The 25,950-nt window shown below is 44.4% G+C and overlaps 3 protein-coding genes across 6 annotated transcripts; 1 reads left to right on the top strand and 2 right to left on the bottom strand.

Moving 5' to 3' along the window:
• The first annotated feature begins 2,030 nt into the window (after positions 1–2,030).
• On the top strand, positions 2,031–13,588 carry n6amt1 (N-6 adenine-specific DNA methyltransferase 1). Of its 2 annotated transcripts, XR_011916986.1 has the most exons (8): positions 2,031–2,310; positions 2,418–2,504; positions 4,088–4,178; positions 4,264–4,347; positions 4,431–4,572; positions 4,663–4,781; positions 10,916–11,522; positions 12,438–12,592. XR_011916986.1 is itself a non-coding variant. In XM_072390400.1 (7 exons), exons 1-6 carry the CDS (start codon positions 2,174–2,176, stop codon positions 4,776–4,778), a joined length of 657 nt encoding a protein of 218 aa, XP_072246501.1. In that variant the 5' UTR covers positions 2,031–2,173; the 3' UTR covers positions 4,779–4,781; positions 12,623–13,588. The 2 variants fall into 2 exon arrangements, 1 of the variants encoding a protein (XP_072246501.1); XM_072390400.1 differs by lacking the exons at positions 10,916–11,522; positions 12,438–12,592 and adding an exon at positions 12,623–13,588.
• gart (phosphoribosylglycinamide formyltransferase) lies at positions 10,718–23,338 on the bottom strand. Of its 2 annotated transcripts, none has more exons than XM_072389808.1 (23): positions 22,775–23,338; positions 22,488–22,603; positions 20,603–20,752; positions 19,287–19,382; positions 19,028–19,202; positions 18,480–18,591; positions 17,606–17,674; positions 17,405–17,530; positions 17,223–17,310; positions 17,059–17,144; positions 16,814–16,982; positions 16,401–16,632; positions 15,973–16,067; positions 15,706–15,815; positions 15,388–15,586; positions 13,715–13,966; positions 13,336–13,488; positions 12,925–13,128; positions 12,686–12,844; positions 12,421–12,551; positions 11,372–11,513; positions 11,173–11,288; positions 10,718–11,094 (listed from the first exon to the last, which is right to left on the bottom strand). In XM_072389808.1, the coding sequence occupies exons 3-23, from the start codon at positions 20,745–20,747 to the stop codon at positions 10,912–10,914; spliced, it is 3,042 nt and encodes a 1,013-aa protein (XP_072245909.1). In that variant the 5' UTR covers positions 20,748–20,752; positions 22,488–22,603; positions 22,775–23,338; the 3' UTR covers positions 10,718–10,911. The 2 variants fall into 2 exon arrangements, with proteins under 2 accessions (XP_072245909.1, XP_072245833.1); XM_072389732.1 differs by having other exon boundaries at positions 22,492–22,603.
• A 96-nt stretch (positions 23,339–23,434) lies between these two features.
• Positions 23,435–25,710, bottom strand: LOC140312385 (uncharacterized). 2 transcript variants are annotated; one of them, XM_072390294.1, is made up of 5 exons: positions 25,660–25,710; positions 25,215–25,498; positions 24,468–24,734; positions 24,219–24,371; positions 23,435–24,141 (listed from the first exon to the last, which is right to left on the bottom strand). In XM_072390294.1, the coding sequence occupies exons 2-5, from the start codon at positions 25,483–25,485 to the stop codon at positions 23,975–23,977; spliced, it is 858 nt and encodes a 285-aa protein (XP_072246395.1). In that variant the 5' UTR covers positions 25,486–25,498; positions 25,660–25,710; the 3' UTR covers positions 23,435–23,974. The 2 variants fall into 2 exon arrangements, with proteins under 2 accessions (XP_072246395.1, XP_072246343.1); XM_072390242.1 differs by having other exon boundaries at positions 25,215–25,693.
• Between the last annotated feature and the right edge of the window lie 240 nt (positions 25,711–25,950).

Below are 25,950 nucleotides of genomic sequence, written 5' to 3'. Positions count from 1 at the left end.
ATAAGTTGAAGTAAGTGTTCAGTAGTTAGTACATTTACTTTTCTGAAGTTTTCCATATTTAGAATAATTAAGATTATTTTTTGCATACACGAAATTTCGCACCCACTTTTAAGCCATCTAGGTCGGCACCTGTTGACTGCACATGCACAGGGTCACACACTTATAGAGACAGATACCATAAGCTGGAGCAGTGGGCAGCCAATCACAGCACCTGGGGAGCGTGGGGGTACGGCGCCTTGCTCAAGGGCACCTCGGCTGTGGCAAGGAGGTGGACTGACACCCCTCCAGCTGTCAGTTTGACCAATCTTTGAGAGTGGGAGCGGAACTGCCGACCTTCGATTACTGGACGACCCACGGAAACGCCCTAATTAAAGACACGCTGTTAAGTGTCTGCAGTCCAGAACTGTTTTTAAATTTCATAATGTCAAATTTCATAATTAAATTTCATAATCACTGTCTCAAAGTCACGTAAACGTGTGCAGACAAACGTTTGACAAGACACCAGTGGAAATATGAGTAAATCTACATAGACTTGTAGCGGTCGGGACGTTGTTGTTGCATTTATCCAAGCGTGTGTTTCTTTGTTTGGCTGAACTGGTATAAAAGGGCCAGCATTTTCCACAGCGGTGGCCCCATATCTCTGGTAGTTAAATGGGCTTTTGGAAAGCCAGCAATTATCCAGCTGTTGTGTTTGTCAACCCCACACTGCTGTCCTCTCCTTCTTGTGATAAATCTCTATTGGTTGAAAAGTAAAAGTAGCTTGCATGTCTTTGGAATATGGGAGGATTGTTTCTTGTGTGATGTTTCATTATTCTTCATGTACGAGCCTCGCTACTCAGTCTCTGGACCCGTTCTCAACATTCTGATGTCAAATCCTTGTAAAGCATGTGGAAAAAAAGTTAAATATTAGGACTTGGTTACATCCTGGTTAACCTTTCACTCATTACTTCCTGTCTTTCTCTGTGTCACTATCAAATACCAGCTCGGGAGATAGAAATATAGATTAGCATTTAGGGTTAGAGTGTAGTTGTTCCAGTGTATCTTGTAAAGAGTTTATACTCATACAAAGGGTCCAAATTCTTCCTGTTATTTGAATGATCTTATTTGTCCCTCATATTTTGTTTACATTGAGTACCATTTTAGGTCATTAGAAACCATTGGAGAAAATCAATGTTTTGCAGTGGGAGTAGCACTCTCTGGTTTTCTTTCATAGGTTTTGCAGGTTCTTGTCCAACGTTGGCATTTTGTCTCAGTGTGAACCCAAACCAAACTGACCACTTTATTTGGGCCACCTGTGAAATGTAATGCTTTACTGTAGCTCAGCCTTAGATTGTGCCTCTGCAAGCACTTTGTTTTGTTGGTAGTATTTAGACTTGATTACTTAAGTGACAGTGGATGGTGGCATACGGGACTAATTATTTATCTGTGTTTACAAATCTTTACTGTTACTTAAAGTTGGAAAATGATCATTTTTAACATGAAAGTATTTTTCATATGGCGTCATATGGGAAGTTTGTTGGTGTTGACAATGCATTTGTTTTTCAGATGAAACAATTTAGTTTCAACTGAATTTGAGCTTCACTGCATTTTAAACTTTAACAAAATATATATATTATTTGAATATGTTATCCAGAGTAACTAAAAAACACATTTACAACTATTAGATTTTTAGATGATAATTATTGACAGTTTGGTTCATAAACAAAATTGTTTTTATTTGTTTATTTTGATGTTTAAAGAGATTACAGATTAAGCTTCTGTGATATATTGTTGCAACTATTGCAAAAAAAGAATATTTTTTTGTATAAAACCAGTTCCGTTAAGTTTGGCTTATATTGTTGGATAATTATAGTGTATGATTAAGAATGTAGACCAGGTAATATGGGAGTTAATCACATCAGATTTGGAGGAGAATTTAATGTGGGGAAACCTGGCCTCGAACAGGACGAAGAGGTGAACGTACGTCGCCGTGACGTCACCGTTACGTTGACGTAAACGAGGAAGTGGGTTGCAAGTGTGCAAGCGAACTGCACGCGGTTAGTTTAACTGGCCAAGGCGTATCGGAAATAAGTCAGTTTGAAGGTCCGAGCTCGCTATTAACATAACATTGCATTATCTTTCTAAACAGTGATAACAAAAAGGCGCACGCGAGGCTGGATAGCGAGGCGTGAACATGTCCATGAACTATCCCACACCGGTTTACTCCCACGCTGGACGCGGAGACTTCCAGGATGTGTACGAGCCAGCGGAGGACTCTTTCCTGCTGATTGACGCGCTAGAGAAAGACGCAGGGATGCTGCAGCAGATGAGGTTTGATGTAGTTTTTTTTTCTCCCTTTTTAATTCCCATATGAAATAATTTTGAAATGTGGCTGTGATGATGTCATCCTCATTTGTGATTGTCCTTCCTGATTCCAGCCCGTGTGTGTGCTTGGAGGTGGGCAGTGGCTCAGGGGTTGTGTCTGCATTTCTGGCATCAGTGGTCGGACCTACAGCTCTCTACATGTAAGTGAATTAGCACTGTTATTAATGTCCAGTAGTACAATTGGCTGTCGCGCTGCTGCTCATTTGTATACATTTGAGCCTCTCGCAACTTTTGACACGTCGCTCACATCGCTGGTTGCTCCGGTCGCGCATCCTTGCCGGCGTACAATGAAAATGAATGGCAGCTGGCCACCGCCAACGCGCTTTTGGTGTGAATGCCCCGTCAGGCTCTGCCCATGCTCTCCCAGACAGATGGGGCACGCTACGTGCTGGTCCTTCCCATGAACCTTTGTAGTGTGTGTGTGTCTATATATATATATATATATATATATATATATATATATATATATATATATATATATATATATATATATATATATATATATATATATATATATATATATATATATATATATATATATATATATATATATATATATATATATATATATATATATATATATATATATATATATATATATATCCCATACTATATGTGTTGTATCGAGTGAATGACTGAAAGGGAACTGCAGGTTTTATGCGATATTTCCCAGACTTTTTGAGGCACTGATTAAGCGTACAGTACAGCTAATCCTCAGTATTACCCTAACTGTGTTCTCATCATAACCATTTTAAATCCCAGTGTCAATGGCCAGAGCCATTGATATTTTCCACAATTCCAAATAATTTTGTGTTAAATCTAGGGCTGCGACTCAGGGCTCAGGAGACGACATTATTAGAAAACTACAAAGACAAAATATATGACTGGACCAACAGACTTTGATTTGACCAAGTTGCATTTTGAAATGTTTTATTTGACTCTTTGCATGCATGATGTAAGCAGGAGTTTTTAAATAAACTACTTCCACAAATTAAAACTAAAAGTAAAATGTAAACTATTTTGAAGTGCAAACAATATTATGTGCAAAACCAAATCAAAGTTGTACTCTGTCAATACAGAGTGCAAACAGAGCCTGACTAAATATGTCACTAACAACTTATCAGTCACTATACTGCCATTTAGCATTTCTGCCGGGTACCCAAAATGCTGGCAAACAAATGATTTGAAAGGGACGGGGCATCTTCAATGGTAATACCGGTATTTTTCTACGTGATTCTGGTTGCTTGCTGCTTACCCTCCTTCTCCTCCTTTAGGTTCTACCAGGCTAGATGTAACGAAGGCGCATTACTGCCCCCACAGGTCACAAATAGAAGTTTGGATAGCTCACACATCTCGCGAGACAGATTTTTAACACCACAAGAAATATCGTCAAGTTTAATGTCACGAGATCTCGTCGCACCCCTAGATAAAAGTTACTATGATTTTTTTTTTTAAACTACACCAGTGTCATCAGCCTGTCAATGGAAAAATTGCTAATAAAATGTAAAAGTTATGACTATTTTGAAGGACCAATATAGCATTAAAGAATATCCCCACTTGTCCACCAAACTACAGTTTCTAAATTTTTGTCCATCTCACAATGAATGCTGTGTTTGTAGGGCCAGAAAATCATCCAACTCTGATGCGGAGCTGATGATTTCACGGCAACTTTTTTTCTTCTTTTTACAATTTGTTGGCCTGACTGTAAACGCTTCTCTCACAGCTGCACCGATGTGAATCCCGCAGCAGCTCAATGCACGGCGCAGACGGCGTCCTGTAACAGTGTGTCACTGCAGCCCGTCATCACAGACCTGGTACAACTCCAAACCTCACGTTATTAGAAAAAAAAGTTTTTGACCGTCGGTATGGATCTCAGGGCCAGTTTTCCTTTTCCTGAAGGTGGAGTGTCTTCTGCCCCAGCTATGTGGGAAGGTGGACGTCCTCCTCTTCAACCCGCCCTACGTGGTCACGCCTTCACAAGAGGTGACTTGGCTAAACTGGCTGCATAAAGTTCAAATTGGATGTATTTGAGTAGTTATTTGTCAGTGTTTTGTTCCCTCTTTCAGGTTGGCAGCACAGGTATAGAAGCTGCCTGGGCTGGCGGGGAGCGAGGCAGAGAGGTGACAGACCGGTTTCTGCCAATGGTTGCGCATTTGTTGTCCACCCAAGGCGTGTTTTACCTCATTACTATTGCCGAGAACGATCCAGGTTTGTTAACTTGTCTTTTCATTCATCTCTACTGAAGGAAATTCTGTAAATCATGTTTTAATGTTTTGTTTTTTTTGTTGTCTTCAACAGAGGACATCATCCGGATATTAGGCCAACATGGCCTGAAGGGAGAGTCGTGCCTGTCCACAAGAGCAAGAAATGAAAGGTTGTCTGTCCTGCGCTTCAACAGGAGCCAACCAACATGAAAGGTGGGACAAAACCTTCCAGTAAGGTGGTGTTGTTGTACTTTTGAGTAGTTACATGTGTCTGAAGTACTTTAGAATAAGTCACCACATGTAGTTAGTACAAGTTTAACCCTCTAAGCGCCACGGTCGACTTAAGTCGACAAGATGGCGCCTTGAATAAAACGGCCCATTGTGGCAAAAATAACGTCATATTGTTCCTACTCTCCACTTCTGGTTGGCAGACATGTCACACCTCACCTTTGACGCAAAAAACGTCATCCTTCAATCTAATTTTTTTTGAGCTACAGCTAGTTGAATCTGTACGAGTTCTTCACCGAGCGAGTATGTCATTGAGCTACAGCAGCAGAGCGATATAGTCGGCATTAGCGAGTATTTTTTTCCAATAATTGCACAATGTCCACTAAAATGTTTACCTGCAAAGAAGCGCTGGATCTTCTATTCGATAATCCTGATTCTGAAGGGAAAATCTACCTTCAGAAGATGACGGTCAGCTGTTAGCTAGTCCTGGCGCTAGTGGCGACACGTTCCCGCCCCACGTCCCTGCCTCACCAGCAGTGGGACAAAGTGTTTCTCTATACCAAACACCAACTTCAGATCCTTTGCCCAGCAATGTAGGTGGTGAGGAAAATGTTTCACGGGGTCGAAGTTTGCATCGAGGAGTTAGCAGGTGTGATAGTACTGGAGGGAACGAGGCTGGGAGTAATGTGGGTGTTCTGTCTTTTTATCGAGCTCGCCAAGTGAACGCAGTGCTTTCTGACACGGTGCCTTCACAAAGTGTCCGCGATCGCTCAGCCAGTAGCTTGGACAAATCTGATGGACATGTCAGACGTGGTCGAAGTGTCAGTGGGAGAACTGTGGGGAAAACGCAGTTCATGCAGCCGCAGCCATGCTGTCTGTTCACTGACCGGAGCGTGTTGGCGCACTTGGTGGAGACATGACAGGAGCGCATTTAGAGGCAGACGCGCTGTCATGCAGCGCAGAGCGAAGACAGCCAACATGCGTCTCACTGAGCCAGGTTATGGACATGCAGGCTTTGAGTATTTGACTGATGAGGTGGGGTACAAAAATGAGCTAAAGCCATTTGATGAAACAGTTGGATATGAGGGGGACAGAGAACTATCCGATGCTGATTTGGCCCTAGATTTTTTTTTAACTTTTTCTCAATGATGATTTCTGGAATTTATTGACTGTAGAAAGAAATCGTTATGCCCATCAGTTTTTAGCCTCCCATGAAATCAAGCCACATTCAAGATTTCACCAGTGGTCTGATGTAACTATCAGTGAAATCTAAAACGCATCAGGACCAAACACACTACCAGTGGGTACAGATGAATAACTACACCTGTGTGTGTTGATGATTATAATTCATTCATGGGGTGCATTGACACCAGATCAAAGAATGAAGACCTAACTCTTTCCCCACAGATCAAGAAAGTGATATAACAGAATTTTCCATGCTATTCTTAGCATAAGTATGGTGAATGCTCACATTATTTACTGAAGCTGTATTGCAAGACGTGGTAACTGGTTTACTGGAAGGCTACTCCAGGAAAGCGAGCCATAAAGGGAGGAAGAAGTCATCGGGAGAAATGCCACAGAGACTCACAGAACGTCACTTTCTGTATAAGGCTGATGACCACCCAGATTGTGTTGTATGTTCTGATTGAACCTGGCCTAAAGGCCGCCGTCAGACAAAATACAGGTGTAGGCAGTGTGGGGTGGGTCTTTGTGTGGTACCATGCAATGAGAGGTATCACACCATAAAAAACTACAAACAGTGTCACCTGGATGGATAGGCATAGGCCTATTTCTACCTCTGCAGGCAAACGTGAGGTTATCGCTCATGTGCATTTTTTCGGCCATTTACTAGAAATAATTTACAGTGTTGGTTTACTCTTTGCTATTTCCCTGAACATTTTGCATTGTCTAGCGCATTGAATATAGAATATAGCACAGACATTCATAGGGGCATATTTGGGGGGAAAAAGGCTGCATTTCATCATTGAAACATGAAAATTTCATAAAAATTCTATAATCCAAGATGGCCGCCACCCCATGACGTCATAATATGCAAATCAGGGGTGTCAATTTGCTTCCTACATAAACTTTGGGTCATCCTTAACATTTCTCTAATTTACAGAAAGTCTATCTCCTATCAGTTTTAAGATATAGCCTTTTGAAATTTGTCAAAATCAAGGATTTTTTTTAAAAAAAAAACCTAAAGACGCCTAAAGGGTCTTTGTCTGCACTAACCAAGTCGGTGCTGTTGTCTGACCTGAAAAGTGACACCTTCTGCAAACGAAACGTAGAAGTGTGTTTAGGCATGTGAAGGTTGGTGTGTAACACTGTCCTACATACTGAGGATACTTTTGACTCAGCATTTTTCTTCAGAAACATCAACATGTCGGCTTTCTGCACGTATTAAGTTGCAGTAACTTTGAGGTTACTGGCAGATTTTGCAGAAGGTTAATTTACCTGTTAAAATGCTGCACACTGCGCCATCCTCGGGACTCTTAGATGAAGCTGAGATTTTGAACGATGCTGCTCGGGCTCTGTGGCGTCCACAGGCTAACTTGAATGCTGAGAGGAGGATGGTTGCAGTCAAACACGGAGCAACCTTCTGCTCTTAAATAGATTTTGCGCACGGTCAAATAATTAATAGAATAATTTGTGTTGCTGGCCTTAGCAGCGATGACATTTTGGCATATATTGCATCATTGGCATCAATATTGGTGAAATGGGGGCAGGCTTTAGAAACTGTCTGTGGGCGTAACCACATGTTCCTGCATGCTGCAAAGTGTAACGTTAATATAGCCAGTCGAAGGCAGCACGATCGGTTGTTGATCACATGATTAATGTCCGTGTTTGAAATAGTCGGTACTACCGAAGGTTGGTACCCAGCCCTACAGGCAACACACCTAAAGAGGAGTTTCCTTAGCGCTGAATTAGCTGAAGGGACCCCAAACCTGTGGTGCAGGTGAGAAAGCATATAGTTTCTCCCCAATTCTGTCCTGCTGGAGCCGAGTGGTGGGATGCAGGTCTTTTGGCACGATTGTAGGATGCTTTGAACTCTCAGGCATTGCAGAGCCCATCCCCTCCTGTAACAGTGGTTTCAACAAGTGAAGAGGACCTTTTTCCTATGTGGTTGCTGTTTTCTAGTGAAGCGATATCAGCTTGGTAACAATCTCTGCTTTAGTTCCTCACTGTAAAAGAGCCCTTGTTCAAGGTAGCTTTATACCACTCCATTCAGTTGTTTGCTTGAGACTGCAGCTTCCAATTGCCTGTTGCTTAAAAGCACAAATGTTTCTGTAAGCAAGCAGGATTTATTTTGAGGACTTTACAATGTGAGTTTCTGACAACACCGAAGAAGGCGTCTGCTGAGGAGCCAGATGCAGCACAGAAAAAAAAGTTGCAGACATTACTTGAGTCTCTGTATGCAAGGAGCCCAAACTGTGTAAAAGGTCTGTTTACTGAAAGTTGTATCATTACTTTGTGATGATATGTGTGAGTATTTATCAGATAATATAGAAGTTTTCATCAGGATTGCCTTTTGAGACCTGGTTAAATAAAGAAGCTGATTTTAGCATTCAGGGTTATGAGTAGAGGCCTTGTATGTAAGCAAGCAGTGATTAGAATATACAAATGTTTTTGTGTGCCCAGAACACCTGGATCAAATATAGAAACTGAATATTGTTTGTGGAGATTTTAAAATAGATGCTTTGCACAGCAGAGGTTTAGTGATAACTAAGTGTAGAAAGATCAACAGGGAGTAGTTCCTGTAAATTGGTTAAGTGTGGATGTTCGAAAATTTCAGCCCTTCCTTGTGTCCGGCTCCATAACCCCCTGCTTGCACCTCTCCATTTCTCGGGGAGGGATACAGGTCCCCCTCCCCTGCCCGTCACGGCGGGACTTTGTTTTTCCGGGGTGTTCCGCAACCACTGCTCCTGTTCATCTGGGGGGGGGGGGGTCTTCTTCTTCTGGGGCCCTTGGTCCTCTTTCTTTGCACCCTGTGGGATTTGATCCAGAACCTGCAACACCACAAGCGAATGCATACCCACCTGGCATACCCACTGCGCTACAGGTCCTTCCACAGCTTAACAACTTTTCGGGTTCCCTTTATATCTGCACTTTCACTGTCGGGACTTTACGTCAACTAAAATAAGTTCTTCATTTATGACACAACTGTGTTTCTCTGGGACTTGAACCCACAACATCAGTTACTGCAGACAGTTTCCCAATCACCTGAGCTACTCATCTTGCCTTGTGGACTCAATTTAAAACACACTGGGGATTGAGCCCAACACCTCAGACTCAGTCTTATCATCCGGCACTAACAAACCATACACTATTCCTGGGAACTCACTAAATGCTCAGCTTTACAGACATTGCTTTGGATGATGGATTTCTTAACAACTCCAAACCTTCTCTCACTCATGATTTCAGCAGCTCGTTCCATTGCAATTGCTTCTACATCTACAAACACCTGAATGCCAACCAACCATGAAAACCTAACTTTACAAACCAGCCCAAAGCAGTGACTTTCTCCGTTTTGTTTTTATTGAATTTTACATAACAGCAATAGATAGGCAAACAAAACAGCACATAATACTACACATGTACATAAAAATAAGTACACAAAAACACCATTGCAGTACTCACATAACACAGGAAGACATTCCAGGACTTCTCCAAAGATACAGCCAGCCTCACTCATCACAGTCAATCTATTTTTGTCTCACTTCACTACATAAAGCACCTCCCCAGCCCACTTTCTGTAGGTAGGTGACACTGGGCGTTTCCATTGTAGCAATATCAACCAGCAGGGGAAACAGTAAGTGGGAATGTCCATACACCAAATGAGGCCATTAACGCATTGGGACGCGCATCCCTTCCAAAGTCTTACATCTCACACCAAAATAGCTCCAAAACATGACAATCATTTCCTGTGGCCTGTTCACATGACTCACATAGACAAGACACTGTCAAATATTTTGGCAAGCCCTGCTTTACTGTACTGAGCTCCATGGAGGATTCCACATTGCATTAAACTGTGTCCAGCACCAATTGAACATTTATGTACCATCTTAACTAACTTCTCCTCCCAAAACTGTTTTCAGTACAAGAGCCTTGACAAAGGTTACAAATATTTGAATACATACTAAAGATTGCCCCCTTTAGTCAAGACAGGCTTCAAAATACTTAGGAACAACAAGGACTTCTGGGAATGTCCTACAGATAACATTTCAAACTTCAACAAATATCCCTTACCGAGCCAAACGCTATTTGTCAATTGCTGAAAACACACTAAAATAGGGGCTATCCGGTGTCTGTATGACTAGTGTCAGAGTTTCCAGTGAGGGTTGGACTCTGTCAGGGCTACTCCTTATCATCAATTCTGTTACTCATTTTTTAGGAACACAATCTCTAGGTGCAGCTAGGGCAATAAGGGAGTCTGGTTTTGCAACCTTAGAATCGGGTTTCTGCTTTTTGCAGATGATGTCAGGTCCTCACCTGTGGTCCTGAGACGTGGGTAGTGACCGAAAACACAAAATTGCAGACATAAGCGGCCGAAATGGGCTTCGACCACAGGGTGTCTGGGCTCTCCCTTAGAGATCGGGTGAGAAGCTCAGTCATCCGGTTGGGGCTCAGAGTAGAACTGCTGCTCCTCCGCATTGAGAGGAGCCACATGCGGGGGCTCAGGCAGCTGGTTAGGATGCCCCCTGGTGAGGTGTTCCGGGCACATCCCACTGGGAGGAGACCATGTTGAAGAGCCTATGTCTCCCGGCTGGCCGGGGAACAAAGTGGCCGGGGACAGGGACAGGGACGTCTGGGTTTCTCTGATCAAGCTGCTGCCCCCGCGACCCGACCCCCGGAGAAACGGTAGATGATGGACGGACTACTCCGTACTTTACTTCAGAAGAAGACTACAACTCACCACATTTACTTACTACAACTTTAATGTTGCCAGTTACCCAGACAAAAAGTACAACTGTGGCTCAACCTAAAGCTATCCAGTGCAAATGTAACAGATATAGTTGGAATGTAGTTATACTTTAGACAAAATTAGCTTGACTGCTAAATCTGCTTTACTAAAGTCTCTTCTAAAAGTGGTTTCAAGTAACTTCAACTCTTGTCAGTTCCACACGATGCGTCCATCCTCTCCGAGTCTCAGGGCACCGCTGGCAACCAGCTCCAGAGCAGCAGGGAAGGCTCTGTGTTCAGCCTCTCTGATCCGCTCCGACAGACTCTCCTCCGTGTCGCCGCCTAGCACAGGTACTGCCTCCTGCGCGATGATGGCTCCTGCATCGACTTCTTCCTGAAAGAGAGACGGGGACAGTAAGAACCAAACTCTTACCGATGTACCTCCTGCTGCTCACATGAAACTGCAACTTACAGCCACAAAGTGGACCGTGCAGCCAGCGACTCGCACGCCGGCCTGCAGAGCCTGCTTCTGTGCGTTCGCTCCCTTGAATGACGGCAGCAGAGACGGATGGATGTTCAGTAGTCTACCTGAAACAGACGCATTTTGACAATGTCACAAGCCTTGTGTGGCTATGAACAGTGAAAATGTGGAACAAACACCATTTTCATACCGTTCCATTTCTTCACAAAAGTTCCAGTGAGGATCCTCATGAAGCCCGCCAGACACACCAGCTCCACTCCAAATTCCTCAAGCACACGGTCAATGGTGCCGTCAAATTCAGCACGGCTCCCGTACAGTTTATGGTCCACCACCTCGTTGAGGTAAAGCAGAAACATATTTAAAAGCTGTTCTCCAAAGACACATTATTGCCCCTGCAGTGCTAAAGCAACAACAGCGGCTCACACTTCAAATTGTTTTACATATTACTGACACTATCCCCAAGTGGCGGCACAATCATGTCCAAAGCTTTGTGGCCAGAACATGGTCGTGCTGCCACTTGGAGCCAGAATCAGTGATCTGTGGCTGTACCAATCTTTTTGAAGCTGCTAAACCACCTATTCAATGTCAATTACGCTATCTGTCTTGCACATAGTTGCAAGGAAATGTTCATCCAAAATGCAAACACTACGAGCAAGCTAAGTTAACAGCTACTCATTCCATACCATCAAAAGTACTGTGCTTTTACAACTTATCACTTTTCCTCTGAATATCTGAAGCAGAAAAAGCCTACAATTATTTCATACTGGTGTGAAGACGTGCTCTTCTGATGGTCCTGGAAGTAGCAGCTGTTAGCTTGGCTTGCTCTGAATTTCTGGGACTACAGCAGCTTAGTTGATGGGTACAGTCCAATACACTTACTGCAAATGACAAAATTCTGTCCCACTGTAACTTTTAACCTGTAGTACTGTTGCTAAAGCAGCTTGGAAAAATCTTAACTTGCAAATTTCTTTTAGTGTTTAGTATGCTGTTAATTTCACTGTACCCACACATCTAAAGAAGCTCAACTGACGGTTTTCATGGAACCCCAACTAATATGATTTGAGCCTGGTTGGGATAGTACAATCTCAGGCTGCTCGGTGAAAACGCTCACGACCATTACATGCACATAGCTACATTTGGAACAAGTAACCCGCAACATGATTCTGTGGTCAATAGGGGGCATGTCTGATTGGTCAGGGTTCCTCTTTTTAGGGGCTTCAAAAACAAAATGCGACTTACCCGGGTCTGGATTCCAGCCAGTGATGCTCTCTTCAGGCCCTGAACTCCAGGTCGGTTGGAAATGACCACCACGATCTCAGCTGAGCTGCTCAGCTGCTTGGCCTGCTCTATGAGGGCCTGCAGGTTCGTGCCTGAGATGCAGAGGTCCAAAAAACCCACTTTTAAAGCATCACTTTGACAAAATGTATTTTCTCTCTTGCAGAGTTGGATGACAAGATCAGGGGCACTAAGATCCATTCTAAAAGCAGCTTCAACTGAAACAGACCTGTGCCAGAGATGAGAACTCCAACTCTGGTCCTCCTGCGTGGGATTACGCTGCTGCCGTGGCAACTACCGTTCTGTCCGACCCCAGCATCTCGGCCGGAGGCTGCTCCAACCTTCTGCACGCTTTGTTTGAGATTGCGGACCACCGCAGATTCTGACCCTGCGTAAAAACAGAAATAATATTCTTCATTTTCTTTGCTTTATCTGAAACTGTGCTGCAACAAAGCACAAGTGCCTCACCTGGCTGTTTGTGAGCCAGTGAGCCCACAATCCAGGCCTCTTCTTGGCCTTGAATCTGCCGTAGGACTCTCTGAGCATCCCCGGGGGCGACCACCAGCACCGCCCCCAGGCCGCAGTTGAAGGTGCGAGCCATCTCCTCCTCGCTCAGACCCCCTTCTTTGTGGAGCCAGGAAAACACTGAAGGAATGCTCCACTGCGACGCATCTGAGTCGCACATAAACACCAAGCGTAATTATTCATCAGGAAGAGCTGTGGCTCGTGTTACACCTGCACAGGAAAATATTCATTACTCTGAAAATGCAGCTACGCCCACAGGTGAATCCCCTTTAACACATGGCTGACAATCAATGCCTTTCTATGCTGAAGTTGCAAATAAATTGTAAATGAACCATCTGGGTACTTTGACCTCACCTAAATCCACAGCCAGCTCCGGCGGCAGCACCCGAGGGATGTTCTCCAGAAGCCCCCCGCCTGTGATGTGAGCGTAGGCTTTGACAGCTCCGCTGCGAAGGATCGGCAGGAGCAGGCGGCTGTAGATCTTCGTAGGAGTCAGCAGAACCTCCCCTGGAAGCAAAATTACAGTGAAACTGTAGCTTAGCTGACTGGTTATTATAATAAATGTTCAATCCAATGCAATAAAGAATGAAAGAAAATGCCTTCCACAGTTCATGTTTATCAATTGCTTATTTGGCATTCCTCCAATGAAAAATTATTAGAGTTTTTAGCAGAGCAGTAGCAGGGTCCTTTAGTGTCAGGAACTCCACTTCAAAGTATTTGCAATACCACTCACCAACAGTCTGTCCTGGCCTGCCAAAAGGAGCTGGGGAGCTGTAGCTGAGGTTGGTCCGCTCCAGGACTTTTCGAACCAGGCTGAAGCCGTTGCTGTGAACCCCAGAGGAGGACACGCCGAGCAGCAGGTCCCCCTCCGTGATCTCCTGCAGTCGGGGCAGCAGGGACCCTCGCTCGACTGCTCCCACGCAAAACCCGGCCAGATCGTACTCGCCTGGAGCGTAGACGCCCGGCATTTCTGCCGTCTCACCGCCTGTACACAGACACGTGTGAAGCCGAGCTTCCAGTAGTACCTTATCCGTCTTTAAGGAAATCAAAATACAACTCATTGTCATTCAAAAACCACACTGCCAAATAATTTCTAGTGATCATAAAAGAGCCAACACAAATCTACCAATTCAAATGTTTCTGTTGCTGTCGATAGATTTAAGCATTTATCATCTTCATTGCCTGTAAGCCCATCTTTGAACACTTGGGAGCAGTTCTCCAAACTTGCCTCCCACACAACAGTGCTTTATGTGGGGCTTGAATAATATACTATTACCTACTAGAATACGACAATATCTCTAGCTAATAGAGAATAATAACCCCCTGTTTTGATTTCAGTAGCCAGGCTGCCTAAGAACCACAGCACTGTTGGACCCCATCTCAACTTTCCACTAAAAAGATGATTTTACATATATTCAACTCCTCTGAATGAACAACTCATTGCCCATTTGCAGAATAATGGTCTGGAGAGTTTCGGCCTGAATTTAAAGGCACGCCGCAGTACTGAAAGCGAGTTACAAATGAGCTATGACGATAGTCTGGTGTCTGTTATGAACCCGTTACCTTAGGGATAAAGGGTCAAGTCACTGATTTAACATACTCTGATTAGTTCATGTGCACACCAAAGGTGGTCATAGTATTCCACAGGGTCCTGGACTGAGACCTGCTCCTATTCTCATCTCTATACATTCTTCACGTTTCTGACCTACATTTCCTCATGCTGACGTCACCCAACTCTATTAATCTATGAAACCTGCGGAAACCAATCAGATACTCAAGCTCATGTTCATTTGGGTGGCATTTCTCTGGCCTCAGTTGCTATTGTGCAGATCCACAGAGTCATTTTTTCTTCTTCTTTCCCTTAATTCACAAATCAAACAAGTCTTTTGCCTTCTTTCCTCAGCAGAATATCACTGAAACAAAGAGCATCCCATATCAGTCGCTGAACAACTGGTTCGTGTATTCGTCTCATTTAGGCCTGATTAGCTTCTGTAACAGCTCCACAAAAAGTACTGACTGGTACTCCAAGAGACCACATTTCTCTCGTTTTTCCCTCTTTACATTAGCTACCTGTAAAATTTAGAATAGATTCATCATCAAACCCAAAGCTCCCTGACAGCAGGCCTATTTGTTGTTTCCAGGTAAAGAAATGGCAGAACTTTTTTTCGTGAGTAAGGGTACAGATTGCAGACGTCTCACTTACGTCTTGAAAAAGTCTATTAATCCCATTTGCCTTAATATGCTCCGTTTTATTCTATTTACCTGTAACCCTTTCAATTCTATTTGTCTTCTCATTTTTTGGCTCTTGCTTTATTTCTACATTTCCTTTCGCTCAGTGAAGTACTTGGAGAGCAAAGTGCTACACTAATAAACCTGAGGAGGTTTAAAAGCAGCAGCTCCTCTCACCCAGGAGAGCACAGCCGGCCATCTCGCAGGCCTTGGCGATGCCGCCGACCACCGACGCGGCCACATCCACGTCCAGGCTCCCGCAGGAGAAGTAGTCGAGGAAAAAGAGCGGCTCGGCACCCTGAGCCAACACATCATTCACACACATGGCTACCAGGTCCTGGCCAAGACCGCCGTGCTGCCCGCACGCCTGAGCAATCTGATGGATCAGAAACACACAAGCAAGTTAATCAGGAAAAACAGAGCTAAACACGAGGGGGTGGGGGGGGATCACTAGGTAGAGCCCAACACATGTTCATTCAAGCTGGTATGACGCACCTTGAGCTTGGTTCCGACGCCATCTGTCCCAGATACCAGGATCGGGTCGACAAACCCTGCTGCTTTTAAATCAAACAGCCCAGCAAAGCCTCCGAGTTCTGCATTACACCCTAATGGGGGGGGAGCAAAACCCTTTCAGTTTCATCCCTTCTTTCCAGTTCAACTCACAGCTGCTGATAGGCTTCTACCCGACACACAACTGAAGCATCCAAACATTCAAGTATTTCTTGCTCAGTTTTAAGTTTTCGAAGGTGACAATCAAGTTACCGGAGCGGGAAGTAGTCTTGGCCAGAGGCTTGATCATGTCCACCAGCTTGTTACCAGCAGCGATGTCCACTCCGCTGTCCTTATAGGTCAGACCTCTGTTAACAGACACAACGAGAGAGTTTTCACTGAACTGATGAGCTGTGTTTTTTATCCCCAGTGATGTCACGCCCGTCTACAACTAAAAGCTGCAGTAAGTCAGAAGGACGTTTCTGGTTTTGTAAACAGCACAAATATATTAGATTAACTTCAATCAAATAACTGGCTCCACATGCAAATTATGACCAATTATCATCAACTCTCAATGAAATACAAGGACGCAGTTATAACCAAACCAAAGTTTATTAGTCATGTTCAACGTGGTTCGCTCCATACAAGTGTTTAGTGTTCCTGCAGCTGTGTGCATTTCTTTTAGCGTCACTCACACACACCTTTGCTGGCTGAGGTGGGCGATGGCCCGGTGACCGATGTCACGCCGGTACACTGCGCCTGGGAAACCAACAGCTGCCACGCCCTGATTAGCTGCCTGCAGGGCCTTTTCCAGGGACGACCGGACCGCCGTGACCGTCAGAACCCGCCCGCCGCTGGAGACCACGCCCCCTTCCTTCAGGGCGGTTCCAGCATGGAACACCTGCAGCCCCATGTCCTGGACCTGGGACAAGCCTGAGGGGGGAGGCAGGGTGCGAGTTTCAGGTTGTGTTTTTTCGGTCTCAGCTCAGAAGGCTGAGCAGTAAAGTCATGTACAAATGCAAAATAAAAGCATTCTCAAAAGAATTAAAGAAAAAAAAAGGCTGAAATCTACTGCTTTTAATCAATGAAATGGTGAAGACTAAACCAACTGTACCAGTGATCTCCGCTCCTTTCTTGTAGGAGCCGGGGTAGCCGGCGCTGGCCATGACCACAGTGACTGCAGAGCTGTCCTGGAGCCACACGGGGGCGCTGGAGGCCAGCTTGCCATTCATGGTGTTCAGAACCACCTCATACAGGTCGCTCTGCAGCAGCGGCAGCAGCACCTGAAAAGGCAAAAGCAAAGAACATTTCATTTTACAGAAAGACGCTCCAGTGGCACACGGCAGTCAGAAAACTCACCTGACATTCAGGGTCTCCAAAGCGACAGTTGAACTCGAGAACCTTGGGCCCCTGCTTCGTCAGCATCAGCCCCGCATACAGCACACCTGGAAAAATGGGGACAGACGGAGGTGAAAAATCTGTTTTTTCCCCGCAAACACTGCATGAGAAGAAACGGCACTTGCCCACATAAGGGGTTCCCTCCTCCCTCATCCCGTCCACCGTCTTCTGCAGGACGGTCTCTCTGATCTGCTGCAGCAGCTCCTGGCTCACCTGCTCAGGACCAACAAACAGAAGGGGCCTTCACATATCAAAGAAAAAAAAAAGAAGCCAACTATGCTCGTGAAATGCATCGGTCCAGCCCTGCCTGAGGGGTCGGGCAGTAGGCTCCCATGCCGCCGGTGTTTGGCCCCAGGTCCCCGTCCCGCAGCCGTTTGTGATCCTGTGCTGGAGGCATCGGTGACACCGAGGCGCCGTCACTGAAACACAGACACTAACACCCAGGACAGGATTTGGTTTTGCTGAAAATGAGACCTGAAGGTGAAGCTGGGGTGACAGCAGTACTCACCGACACTTCCTCTCCCTCGAGGAGCTCCTCCACCACCACCGTCTCCCCTGCAGACCCAAAGGCTCTGTCCTTCAACACACAAACGCAGCACACTGTCCAAAGATGGAGACAACAACTGAACCTATGCCAGGCTCCAACTTCTCAGACTTCAGTTATTACTCCCACTAGTTTCTTGCTCTGAAGGTGGCCACGGTAAATATGGGTGTTCACAACAGAATTACACAGGTTAAACTTCCTTTTAGATCACAATAATCACAAAATTCTTCAGATTTTCCTCAAATTTGGCATGTGAGAGCGACGCTTTGTATGCTTCTCGTCATATTTTCAGTTTGCTTGTCTAAATTTAGTCATACCAAATCAAACTTATAAATCTTTTGACAGCATCTAATTATCTTGACTCGGAGGATACTTTTACCCCCCATTAATAGGCTTTCATAATTTATGGAACTACTGATGGTTTTTGCTGCAACACCTTCAAAATTATTTTAAAAAGCCTCCGATTTAACAGCCCGTTCCTCTAGGCTCAAGTATTGCCTATGCAAAGAAGCATTAAATGACTAATAAAGCCCATATTTATGAATGTACACATAAAATCTAAGAATAAAAGCCAATTACCACCATTTTTTTTTTCATTTTAAAGGAGACTTCTTTCTACCAACTCCTGGGCTCACTGGTCAGAGGCTGATGCTGGGATTCAGTTTTATAATAAGGTACCTTTTAAGGGCCCAGAAACATTTCTTTGGATAATCATTAGTTTACAGCTTTACACTGGCAAAGACAGGAGAAAAAACCCAGCAGCATTTCTTTAAAATAGCTTTTAAAGGGTTGGAAAGCACCCTTAAGGAATATTCAGTCAGCTGCTGTCACTTCCTACCTTCATGATGTCCATCACAGCCCGACAGGCCTCCTCCTGATCCTGCGCCACAATCACTCCCTTCCCTGCTGCCAGACCGCTGGCCTTCACTACCAGAGCTGGGAAGTCGGCCCTGGAAACCCAAAATAAGAAACACATTCATTTTTATTATTTTTTTAAAACAGAAAAACACATCTGGAACAGATGCTGAACAGAGCATAACGTGTTTGTTATTGGACTGCTGAACATTAGTGGTGCACGCTGTTGTTTGGAAATCATATGGATTAAGGCTGTCAACTTCTGGCAGCTGTTGTTCTGCTCAGAGTGGCTCATATGAGCACAGAAATGACTTTCAGGGAGTACAAGGGATTGCTGCTTTGTCAATAAAATGGGCAACTTCGCTTGTGCTGGATCACCAAATTCTTTGAGGGGAGAGCCAGTCATTACATCTTAGATCATTAACTCACGAAACTATCTGAGAAACAAAACTGTGAAGATTACACAAGATTGGCTGTCATGGTGTCATGTGTCTTCTGATGCAGTTCAATCCTCCAAAAACACAAACTTACGTGCGGATGTAGTCGCAGGCCTCCTGCGGGTTGGTGAAGGAGCCGTAACGAGCTGTGGGGATGCCGTGACGCTCCATGAAGGCCTTGGAAAAGCTCTTGCTGGCCTCCAACTGAGCCGCTTTGGCAGAGGGACCAAAACATGGCACTCCTGCGGCCGTCAGGTCGTCCACAATACCTGGAGGAGATATTACGGGTGTCGGCAAAATTAAATAAAGCCTGATTGTAGGAGACAAATAAGTCGGCGATGGGAGCCACAAACCTGCTGCCAGCGGCGCCTCCGGTCCGACCACAACCAGCCCCACATGGTGGTCCTTACAGAACTGAGCCAAGATGGCGTGGTTACTCACCGACACCTCTGCAGGCAGAGGAGAGAACCAGAGTGACACCTCAGCTGCACGACGCCTTTCTCACCCCAGTATTCCATCAACTCAGTCAACTCATCGCCTCGCATGAGTTAGAACTCCAACGAGTCAAATGGAGGCTTATATGCAAGATCAAACCATCCTTTGGAAGGGTTGTGGCTGATCGGATTTAAGAAAATTAAGAGTCCAAATCATACAATGCATAACGTGTATTTTTTGTTTGTTTAGAAAAAGTAATAAATAAAATCTGAGAACAAATTTATAGATTCAGACGGCTGCTGCCCAGAACACAACGCCCTAATATAACAAAAACGGTCAAATCAGTTCTACACGCTGACTTTTTCATACCAACAAGATAGAACATCAACCCGTTATCAAACGTAATCATCAGAACTGACAGTTTTAGATATTAGCGTTCAAATCAAGAACGTTACTACAGCTGCTTTTAATGGTCACCACAGTTCAGGAGAGACGAAAGTAAAAATGAACACAAAACCATTAAATCCCTGTAATCTTTACATGTCCAAAGCTGTCATTTTTAGTACCAGATTATTCTTTACAGCGACATGTTTTATAAGTGCACAAATACTCTGTTTTAAATCTTAAATAAAGCCTTATGTACAGTCACAGCCTCTGCCTGCTTTATATGTAAATGACCAATAATAATTGGACAAATCTGTTGGTTTCTTTTTTTGATTTTAAATGGCCATTATTTTTTTTATCCTTTGGTGGACAAGCAACTTTGGCTATTGGACAAGTTAAACCTGCCATAGAGGTGCATGTATCATCAACACATGGGCTCTGGTCAGACCCGGGCTCGGACATTTTCCCGTCTCCACACCGTGGATCAGGCGGGGTAAAGTCTGCTCACTCTGAAGTGGACATTTCAAAGCCCCTCCAGACTACGACTGTGCCATTTTAAGGCTGCTGCACGTGTGTGACAACGGCTTGTAAGTTGCATTTTGCTCTAATGTTTCTATCACGACTGTCAACCTCCAAACAGCATAGTTTCACACAGAATAAAGACATTTAAACAGCAAATACCAAAGAAAGTAACTGGTTCGAACCAAAAATATGAATTCTTCTAATGGAATGAAGTTAGTTTGTAACTGTTGGTTTAACTTTAGCACAAAGAATACCGTATGATCGAGATACTTTATACAGTGTATGAAGTAAAGAGAACAGGAATTCTCCAAATTTAGTTCATATTTACCAGAGTTGCAGATCTTGCCGCAACTGGCCGTGCCGGCGTTACCCGGAGCCACGAGGACCTGCTGAATCTGTGGCGACTGGGCCAGCTTCCAGGCCAACACGTGCTCCCGTCCGCCGCCGCCAACCACCAGCACCCGCTCTGCCATGGCACCTGAGCGAGAACAGAGGAGCTCACGTCACGCAGGTTTTCCACCCAACAATCAGTGTTCCTCACCAACTTTTAGATTTGTGAAGTCGCCATTTAATTGGATGCAACGCCTGACCTATAGCCAAAGGCGTTTGCCAAGCTGTGCGGAAGCGTTGACCTTTTCTCAGGCCGGGACTCTTATATTATGTTCTAATGTCACACTGACATGGAGCCAATCAGCCACAACAAAAACACAAGTCAACGATTACACGGCGCGGTCACCGGGGGAGGCTAAATCACCAACAAACCGAGGACAGGGAGCTCATTTAAATAGAAATACAAAGCCATTATCGGGTTGATATACAGTAAATGACTCGCCGTGGCCTTTGCTTGCAGCCTCTTGTTGGGCTTTCCATTCACTGAACGCACCGACTGGATCCCTCTCCAACTCTAAAGCAAACCAATGTTCCGTTAAGCCACTATTTCATTCATTGTTTGCACATTTAATGGCTCCAGTATGCTGATTTCAGAGCTACACAGAGCCATTCCTCGTTGTGTGATGTTGGCTGCAACAAAATGTGTGCTTATGATTTAATCGTTTGAGGTACAGAACTGTAAAATCTTAAGCTGCTCGTCATTTATTCATAAATTGCCAAGAAAGTGGGAAATGGGCACAGCGCCTCATTAACACATGCCAAAACGTAGACGGATACAATTCAAAACGACGTCTCTACTAATTTTCTGCGCTTTGACGTCACTGGTTCATCTTTTAGTGCGGGGTGGGGGGTCAGGTTAAAGGATTAGACTGAAAATAAGTGAAAAAGCAACCGATGTCCAAAGAAAATATCTGAAAAACAAATAAGAGGTAAAAATGTTCCCAGAAAGTTCGGCTCCTTGGAAGCAAAATGCAAAGAAATGAGGGAGTCTTTTTTCACATTACTGTATCTCACACTTAACTGAGTTTATTAAATACTGTTGTTACACTGAATGCAAATGAACTCGATGGAAAACAATCTGTCTTGTGAAACTCATTTGGATCAATGTCATCACAACACAAAGATAAAAACCGGAATGATCTGACTTGTTTGGGGATTTTCTTTCATCTCAAGTCACTCCAGTCAATTTTATCTCAAAGGTTACTTGTGCAAAGCAAGTGTCGCTATTAAAAGCTTCTACTTTTAGTCTGTTGAATGTCCAAACATTTAACAGAGAGGCTACAAAGACTTCTGTCCCCCCTACAAGTCAAACAAACTGAGGTCAGAGTTCTGACTCGTATCTGCACAGATCTGAAACCAATTACTTAAACTCAGCAGGTTGTGCGGTAGTATCAGCCCATCTTTGCAGATGCCTTGGAAAAGACGAGTGGACAGTGGGATAAGATGCATAACAAAGGAGTGAGTGTTGTACTGCGGGTGCAGTGCACATGTTCAACAATTAGCCAAATCACAGGCTTTGATTGAAATCACTCTTCTCATGTGACTCAAATGTCAGAGACCAAGTCCAAGCATGGCTGATGTGAAATCCCTGAGATGCACAGCTGTTGTAAATACTGACTCTCGAGTAACACTTTTTAGTTTAAATACATGCAGTAATTTTGCAAAATAAAGCCACGAACTCGTGCATTTCCCCCAGAAAACTTCTAACTCTGTGCCTGTGCGCGCTGGAAATGCTTCTATTCCTTGTTAGAACTGCTATTATCTCACTTTAAAATGTAGCATAAAAGTACATTCACGTAAACACCCCGCTCGTAGTTTCACACTTACCTGTGCGATTTAGTGTTCAAGTGTGAAGGAGGATATAGCCGAAGCCTAGCTCGGGACAGCAGCTCGATGCGTAGCCTCTGGTCTCAGCCTGTCCGACTGACCGTCCGCGAGGCTGCAAAGTAAGTTATCACACAACACACCAATTACACACACCACGTGGATCTAATATGACTCAATGATGCACGCAGAAGCTACAAGTTGACGGCTGCTACGCAAAGTTAACACAAAAAGTGCAACGCGTGAGAGAAACCAAACATAGTCGTCGGAGTGTGTTTGTTTGTACCTTATCTGCGAGGCAAACTGATTTGGGGTAATTTTCTTCGATTCCTCAACTTCCTCGGGGGGAGTGGCTGCCATGTGCATCATGGGAAGTGTAGTCTGTTAACCACGCCGGACAGCTAGGAGCTGCTTTCAAGCCAACTGCAAAAATTATATTAATTCACTCAGTACAAAAAAATGCTCAACTTATTTACAAGAATTTAAGAAATTGGTTGAACTTCAGCCAGTTGGTGGCCTCAGTTTGAAAATACTCACAGAAAGTAGAAACAAAGAGGCATGGTGGTGAATGTGGCCCCTTTTCTTGTTTGGCTAGCACTTGTTTGGCTAGCACAGACTGGCTAACAAGCACTTAAGACTAAATTTTAAAAAAGGCAGACATTTATCAAAAATTAACTTTTTGTTTGTTTCTTTTTTCATTTCTATTTTACCAAGTATTCATTGAAAATAAAAATAGATTTGTCAAGCGTCATTACAACAAACAATGTAAATAAAACTATGAGACATTTCTATCTCAACTAACTGTATAAAACCCTTAAAACATGGGTGAAATTGACCCATCAACAATTCAGACCAAAGGCTTTATATAAAACTGCTTTCTAAAACCTTTTAGTTGTCCAAAATCACTGCAGAAACTGGAAACATGAAATAAAAAACACTCGAGGGCTTAAACCTTCAGCTTTTAATGTAAATGATTAAAATGATTTTGCTCTCATTTTTTATCAATTTTTAAAAAGAATTCCAGTTGGAGTGCAACTTGTGCTTTGCCCCAGGCTTGAAAGGTAAAACAAAGTAACTCACAGCTCATAATGAGGCCTACTGAAGCAATCACAGGAAATTTGTTTGTTCATATTCTAACACAGGAGCATAAAACGCTCTGACATATAAGTAGGAGCTGAGCCAATTACTGCATTTGAGAGAAATCAATACCTTTTCAAAAATTAAAAGTGGAAGATGGTGGTAAATGGCCAAATAATGAGTAATGGGATTTGCTACTTTAGTTCTGGATAAGGGCCATGATAAGGAGACAAGGAGCGATTAAAGACAAAAAAAACATAACAGGTATTGATTAATGTGGTTACATGTCTTAAACCAGCTTCACTGATATATTTCAGTGTGGCCCTATCCTTTAAGCATGTTCAATAGGTCACATCATCTCAATAAATAAGAATTCAAGGTGTTTTAGCCTCCCTGTGTGGCAGGCCTGTCACAACAAAGTTAGTTCGGGAGCATCGAGAAGTTCTTTCCCCAGTTCGGTCTCTCGCAGAGCAAAGAGCGTAATTCCCGAACTGTAAGCTGCAGGGATTGTAATGTGCGTCAACTTGGGCTGATCTTGTTCCTGTTCTTCCTCAAGAACCATCCGCCTAACCTGACCTGTAAAAAAACAAAACAGTAAAATCCGGGTATAAATGTGAATCGACAACCAAATCAATGAAAAGCAGCTGCTTTACCCTCGACATCCAGGGCCTGCCACCTTGGGTCGGACTGGCGCTCGGAGAGGCCGGACAGGGAGCAGTCGGGCGTTAGTCGCTGCAGCACGTCTTCTCGACGAATCAGCAACACGGATTCGCTGCAGAGTCGCTGATGCACCACTTCTTCGCTTTCTACAAGACAAAGTTACGAAAACAAATATCACAACACGAGAGAATCGGATAGTCTTGACACACAGCCACAGCAGTATTTTTCCTGCATTTACTCACCAACATCTAAAGGGTTGGTCATGAAAACTGCATGAGGTGCGACTCCGAATATGAGCTGATGGTGCCAGGCGTCGGGCACCTCCTCGCCCTGTGGCGCAGCCAGCTGCATGTTCATGGTCGCCACGGGGACGGCACCCTTTCGGATCCAGCGTGCGAGCCAGGGGACCAACCTGAGCCGCCGGGGAGGATGAAGGTGGAAGAACCGACCGATCACGTTCCCTTTACTGGCCTCCTGCGCTCCTTGGATGAGTTGAGCGTGCGTTGCGCCTAGATTTCAGAAACACGGGACTTGCGCTTTTGATCATTTCTCACATTAAACTCTGTTCTTCATGTGTGATGACAGCTTGAGTTAAACACTCAAAATGTAGGTAAAAAAAAAAAAAACGGCATTGAGAGCAGAAAAAAAGAAGTCACTCCTCTGAGAGACATAAAACTTAATTTAATTCAAGAGGGTGCTTTTGGCTGCGGCTGGTCTGCTGTGCAGCCAGCTGTCACACTGGCAGGAAACTGCACTTAATGGGTTCAAGACATTACATAGCTCCATTCAACGGGAAAGTTATAGCCCCTGTGAGCATCTGTGACACCTGAAAGATGACCTTCCGTGGAGCAAAATTAAGATGTGCTCATACTTTATGCATGAATATGTCACAGTCAGAAGTCCCGTTCGGAAGGAATTCCTGAGCTCATGCTAAATGTTTATGGTGTAATTCTCTTTTGGTTTCACAACACACAGATCAGGGTAATTACCGGCTTCACTGCGGGACAGCAGGTAGTCAGGCAGCGGGGAGTCGTTCCTCCTCAGGCGCGTCCGGACGCAGCGGTCAGCTTCCTCCGGGGCCACATCCACGCTGAGGGCTTTCAGCACGTCCACCACTGCCGTGGCCCCGCAGGCGGACGCTCCGATCTGCAGCGTCTGCCTCTCCAGAGCGTCCTGGATGGACCACAGCATGGCTGCAGCATCAGCCCCCTCCTCCTCCTCCTCCCCATCCTCCTGGACCTGCTCACGCACTGTCTCCATCTGAGAGCTTCACCTGGACAGTTTAGAATCTAACTGCATGCACAACATCAACGTAACAGAGCAACTCCAACATCCGGTTCAGAATAGTCGTAGTTATTTGTTGTTTTCAACAGAATAACCACTTCAGTTTCCTGCGCGGAGTATTAACCGTTCATTTCCCGATTTCCCCCTCACCATTGCAACAAGTGGCAATCACAAGCCAACGGCATCAACAATGCACTGCGCATGCCCACTACACACGTGTTTTTATGTTCGTTGCTTTCTTTTCCAGCAAGAGAGACAACAAGGCGACCAGCGCCCCCGCTGGCTGATATCTGCCATAACACTTAAATGTTACAGCTGTATCTAAGCAGTTTAGTGACGTTCCCTTGATAAAACAATTACCTTAAACCATGTTGGTGATGAAATTAAATATAAATGTAAACTGAAAGCAATGTTCATGCATTCGTAAGGGAATTTGGGGTT

This window comes from Leuresthes tenuis, unplaced genomic scaffold (assembly GCF_036924035.1).
Source record: "Leuresthes tenuis unplaced genomic scaffold, fLeuTen1.0.hap1 SCAF_1, whole genome shotgun sequence".
NCBI lineage: Eukaryota > Metazoa > Chordata > Actinopteri > Atheriniformes > Atherinopsidae > Leuresthes > Leuresthes tenuis.
Note: the sequence above shows the minus strand (reverse complement) of the source record. Positions and strands in the feature narration are given on the sequence as shown.